At 31.7% G+C, this 6,226-nt stretch overlaps 1 protein-coding gene across 2 annotated transcripts; it reads right to left on the bottom strand.

The window, feature by feature from the left end:
* Positions 1-788: 788 nt before the first annotated feature.
* LOC114392847 lies at positions 789-4,604 on the bottom strand. 2 transcript variants are annotated; one of them, XM_028354083.1, is made up of 6 exons: positions 4,376-4,604; positions 3,668-3,909; positions 3,320-3,578; positions 1,848-2,027; positions 1,626-1,781; positions 789-1,194 (listed from the first exon to the last, which is right to left on the bottom strand). In XM_028354083.1, exons 1-6 carry the CDS (start codon positions 4,415-4,417, stop codon positions 1,021-1,023), a joined length of 1,053 nt encoding a protein of 350 aa, XP_028209884.1. In that variant the 5' UTR covers positions 4,418-4,604; the 3' UTR covers positions 789-1,020. The 2 variants fall into 2 exon arrangements, with proteins under 2 accessions (XP_028209884.1, XP_028209883.1); XM_028354082.1 differs by lacking the exon at positions 4,376-4,604 and adding an exon at positions 4,078-4,343.
* Between the last annotated feature and the right edge of the window lie 1,622 nt (positions 4,605-6,226).

The following is a 6,226-nucleotide window of genomic DNA, read 5'->3' as shown; positions in this document are numbered from 1 at the left end:
TTTGACGCAAAAATATTCATATCTTCCCTTTGAATCTAATTATAAGGTCATTTTTAAAAATTAGTTTGTCTATTTTTTTAAGATCTTTTTTCATTTTTAAATACATTAATTATTTTTTTCTTAGATACTCATACTTAATTAGTCTCTTTCCAAATATTAATAAAAATAATTAAATGGATAAAGAGATAAAAAAATAATTTTAAAATAATAATACAAATAATTGACATATTTAATGTGATTAATTGTGTAACATAAATTAATTGAAATAACCTTATAATTAGAGATAGAGGGAATACGTGAAATTTTAACGCTAAAACAAACATAATATGTAATGATAATTACACTTTATCTTAGTCAAAAGACCGAGAAAGATATATGTAATGGTAATTACACATCACTTAACAAAAACCAAACAAACTTACAAATTAAGTAATTCAATTCTTATGTGAAGAACAGATCCTAATTGACATGTGTATCTTTGTTAGTGCATGCTCAATTCAGCTTACTTTAGAGAAATAATCACCTGTTTTACCAACTTCTATAGAAAGCTTTTAAAAAGTAAACGTCAGAAATAATTTCAACCAAAAAGGTACTTAAAGGTTTCCATTGTCAACGAATAATGTGGGATACAGAAAGAGACTATTGAAAACAAAGTGAAAACAAGCAGATAGGAAACTACCTACTCTGTTGCTAGAAACACTCACTTAGACTTCCAAATCATTTATACAGTTCAATTATATTATATAAAATAACAAAAGAAAAAAAAAGAATAGAACATAGAAAACTCGTTTGAATAAAACCAATGCTCATCTTTACTAATAAATTAGCTGGGAATATACAAAGTCATTCAAGAATGCACAAAAATAAAAAGATTACAAAGAAACATACATCTCATCAATGGAGTGAAAAGAAATATCGGAATGCAGAGACAGTGTTCTTACCGCAACCAGCACCAAAACTTCAAACTATTTCCCGGGACAAAATCAGTGTTGATATTTACACCTTTCCAGGAGTTAGAGGTTAAGATGAATAATCGGCGTGGAGGAAACTCTCATAAACAGTTCCTGTTAGTGTCCTGTTCACATCATCCCAATTTTTAATGTGATCTGACAATGGTCCTCTGTGTATCTTAACCTGACGGCTTGTTAATTCCATCTGTGGCAATCCTAAAAACTCTTGCACATCTTTTAGCTTCTGAAACATGAAAGAAATACAAAGATCTAAAGTTAACCAGAAGTGCACCCTTCCCATTCAACCAAAAAGGGAAAAAAAATCAGTAAGTTTTAATTGAATTCATTTTCAAGAAAGTATGTGCTAATTCACCCACTCACAGCTTCATTATTTCACATATACTTTGTTGAATATGGCAGTGCTTCACGCAAAACAGCTTTTCATTGAAAGAGACTAGGAGGAGAGGGAAAGAACTGTGGTATAATTTGCATGATAAAATTGAAATTTCTTCCTAGATTATAGTACTTTGGGACAACTATGCAGCTAAACCCAAAATCACTGACAGTGACTCGTATTGAAGTTAATACTCGTAAATGGTGCTTGTAATATGCATAGAGAAAGGTAATTCTTGCAGCTTTAGTACAAAATGAAGGAGTTTATGGTGAAGCCCTTACAGTACAATTTCGCATAAGATCCTCATAGTACAGGATCATATGCCGAGTGGTGTTGAAGTATTCCAACACCTTTGCAGTTCTCATTTCTATATCCTTCAAATCAGCCAGCAATGATGTAGAATTAATGGTAGGCTTGTACTTTGAAAGAGTATCAGCCTAAAAAAAGCCAAATGAGTTTCATTTTATGTTAAAAGAAATTAAGGGAAAGCAAGAGAGAGAGACCTCTTCTGTAGAATGAACATGAGACTTATGAGTTCCACTCAATAGCTTAGCATAACGATCATAAGAGTTGGCAAGCATTGATACCATTCTCCGTAATAAGTTTCTTCGGAAAAGAAATATGACAGAAACACTTCTACTGTTGAAGTAATCTGCTATTTCCTTAGGGTGCTCCATTAGCCCCTGCATGAAATCAGATGTCTTTATATTCTTCTATTACTAAATACTAATCAATAAAACAAACTTCAAAGCCTGAGCCACAAGGGCAAAACCAACAGCAAAATAATCGCAAACAAAGCAAATCTGTATTTATCATCTGCCTTCCTATGTGACATGAATGCATCACCAAATACTGAATCCCAAGACAATTGCCAATTTGCTCTCTCATGGACAGATGGATGACAAATTACCTATGTTGATGAAATAAGCTTAACTATACTTTTTGGTTCCATAGTGTCACAAAAGTTAGAATTTGTTTCTACCAGTTTTACCTGCTACAATGTTAATCCAGTAGTCTCCAAATTAATTTAGCTTGCAATCAGCTTCTTGTTATTTCATTTCATCTCCTTCTAGTTAAAGTTGTCACTACTGCTATCAGACAAAAAAAAAATGTTTACTCTATAAATTTCACATATTAGATTATATTGCAAAATACATTCATACCCAAGATTTATTGATATTACACTCAATATCCCTTCTTTTATTGAATTTAGCTTTTGGCTCTACCAGTCTTACTAGCTATTAATGCTATTTCAGTAGTTTCCAAATCAATGCAATTTAGCCTCCAAAGTCCTATCAGGCTCATGTTATTCCTTGTCATCTCCTTCTGGTAAAAATCGTCACTATTCCTATCTCACACATTAGATTATTTGGTAAAATACATTCACACCCTGAAATTTTATGATATTACACTCAGCACCCCTTCTTTTTTGGACATTGTACCGACTTCCCTCAATTCATATAAATCATAAGAAATCACAGGTGATCTGTATCAAACAGAAGGGTACACAGTCTAATGTTGTTATTATTATTATTACATAGGTTCAAAAATGACAAGGGCATCAGGTATAATATAGATAAACATCAGGGGGTACAAGCGTAATTTGCCCATATCAAATTATATTAATATGCAACAAGGAAGCCCTACTCTAGTCAATGATCATAACTGGTATACAGAAATTGATAACAATGTTCCAGACTCCAGAGTCTCAGAGAAAGTACTTGTTTTCAAAGTCAAGCACATGGGTCAAATTTCACTTAAGATAACCTTCACATCAAAAACATTAAGGAAGCCGTAGGAGGTATCAAATTACATTGCAACCTAAGCCATTAATACAAAGGCATTTATGCCTACAAAACAAATAGCATTTTTTTCTTTCTTAAAACACAAAGTTTAAGACTTTAAAGTAGGTATCTGACAAACATAAATCAGTTCACTAAATTTTAAACAGAGACTCAACAGAGAGCATTTTTACCTGATTAAGCATCCACTTAAATCCAATTGCAGCTGAGCATTCATTCTTGGAAGCACTGCTGAGCCAGTCCAGGTTGTAAACTTTGTCCAAAGTCTGTACAATGGTAGAAACATTTACTCTTCTTTCTCTAACTGAAAAAATCTCCCCATTGGAGCTCACATTAATATGGCTATTCAAAAGGGTCTCAAACCACCCACTGCCAGATCTCTGATTCGACAAAATGGCAAAGAACCGCACAGGGTTACCAGCACACTCACTCCTACCAAAGCCAAAAAAGTCAATTAACAATACCCTAACCAAAGCCAAAAATCAAAATAACCATAATACATGGAAACTTCACATTATTACCTGTTGAAAGACACAGGCTTGGGGTAATGTAACAAAGGAACATCATTTTTTAGGTTCAATCTACTACTACTACTCCGAGAAGGCTTCTCAATTTGCAACTCCATAAGCATAGTCCTTGCATGAGTGCTTATCTGCTTTAGACACACGGAACAAATGAAAACACCACACACCATTGAGAAGATCAACACCGACATCCTTAACAACAGTGGTGATTTCTTCTGAGGCTTTATAACCAGAATGTCCTGCAACCCAAGTGAGAGAAAAACATCACAAACATGTCAAAGCCAACAAAATCTTTTTAAAAAAAAAAGCAAATTGGGGTATCATCAAATTTGGTGCTGCAAAGGATGAAAGACAGAAACTTTAGAAGCACTTGTTCTAGCTACACAAGCTGCAAAAGAAAAAGTTACATTTATGAATAATGGGTTGGATCGAAACATGTAGAGGGAGCTCAAAGTATTCATTTTTTTTTTCTTCTCTGGTTTGGAAGCAATGAGTTTCAAAAATAAGTGTGAAGAAAAAAAAAAAAAAAAGAGGGAAGACCCACTTGCAGTGTGTTTGAAACTTTTTGGTTAAAAAACGAAAACAAAAACAAGAAAGAGGAATGATGGTAACTTGGGAGGGTAGCAAAAAAAAGAAGCACTATGTTGCTCACAGCAGAAAGGACAAGTGGTTTTATTATTAGAAGTGAGGACCACACAGTAGCACCTTGTTGTTGAAGAAACACATGTCTTTAAGTACCACCGCCATTCTGTTCCAGAAGAAACAAACAAGAGAGAGAGAGAGAACTGGAGTGAATGTTTGAAATAGCGAAGCAAAGAAAAAGAAACAGTGCGTGAGGCAGAACAGTAGGGAAAGGCTGAGGGATTGGACCTTGTTTGTGTTGAGAGTCTCAATTGAGAAAGGGAGCTTCTGTTAGCACTATCATATTTGCTATTTACACTAGGAATGACTTTGGGGCGGGTCAGAAATGGGTTTCCCCATTCCAGCAAGAGACAAGACGGATATGGATACAAATATAAAAAATAAAAATAAAAAAAGATGAGTTTAGAATTTTAATACTTATATCTATTAGATTTTATTGGATTTTGAATATAATTATGAGTAATTCATTACTCTCTTTTTTTATAATAATAATTCCCCTTGAGTAAACCTATAAGCCCTTGAGCTTGAGTGCCTAAAAGTCAAGCCCCCCAATCCAATATTCAGAAAAGACTCAAGATTATTCGTTAACAAAACATTATATAATACATTTCTTTAATATATCTTTTTAATTGATCGAAATTTACTAATTGACCTCAGATTCTCATGAGGTTAAAAATATGGTGTTAGGATAACTTAGATTACTTATTTAATTAGGATTTCATGTATATTACAAAGACTCTTTTCAAAATAATATTGTGATGAATTATTAAACACTAAAACGGATGATAACTTAAATAAGATAATTCTAATAATGTCTAAGGATTTAAGGTCACAATATATTCAAATATTGATATTATGCCGAATAATTGATGCAAAAGTATATTAATTTCAAGTTAAATTATTACCATAAGCATATTCATACAAAACCTTAAATATTAAGGTTTTGAATAGTGAATGTTTTATAGCAGGTGTTAGTTAAATTTTATAATAGTATCTTTTGTGATATCATTTTTTTTATCCTATAATATCACATAAAATTTAAAAAAAACTTTGTTCATTTTTTGCTTTAGTAATAAATCTCAATTTAAGTTTTTGGATTACTTTTTGTGTTTCACGTTTAAAATTAATTAGAAAAAGAAACATTAAAAGTTAATATTTTTTGGGAAATAAAAAGTTCATGAAAATTCTTTTCCTAAAGTTCATGGAAAACTCATTAAAGTAAAAATAATGGTAGAACCGGTGGATATGAATTTTTGAACTGAAGACCCCTAATAAAGATGCTTAAGCTTTTTCCTTATTGTTCTAATAATTCGTGGTGTCAGATTAAATAAAAGTGAGTTAATTATGAAATAATAATAATAATAATCCCGTGGTAATTTGTTAGCAAGTTAGAGCTGAAAAATCTATTATTGCCTTTTAATTTTCGTGCGATATTGAAAATCGTTTCCTGACCAGTTAATTTTGCCCATATCTTTTCTTACACGTGTTATATCATCAGAAATGTTTTATTTTCGTGAAAACTGAAAAGCAAAAACTCCAATGTCAATAGATCTGGAAGGTTGTCATATTCAAAATGACTTAGTCTACAGTTCGACTTTAAAGGATTGGTAGGGATAAAGTAAAATCCTATTTTCTCTTTCAAAACATGACGTTAATTCAATAAAATAATTTGAAAAGTCTCATAAAAAAAAAATAGGTAATTTGAAAAAGATGGAGCATTTGCTAACTACGTAAATAAGTGGAATAAACACTATAGTCAGCATTTGAGCCTAGAAAAGCAATAATTAATTTTTTTTGCTATACATAACTCATTTTCTAAATGGAGTTTTCTTGCTTAAATTTTTAATTAAAAATGTGTAATAATAATTACTAATTATACATTTAAAAGTAAGAGGAAAACAGTTTATTGATTTT

Source organism: Glycine soja, chromosome 17, assembly GCF_004193775.1.
Source record: "Glycine soja cultivar W05 chromosome 17, ASM419377v2, whole genome shotgun sequence".
NCBI classification, from domain to species: Eukaryota; Viridiplantae; Streptophyta; class Magnoliopsida; order Fabales; family Fabaceae; genus Glycine; species Glycine soja.
Note: the sequence above shows the minus strand (reverse complement) of the source record. Positions and strands in the feature narration are given on the sequence as shown.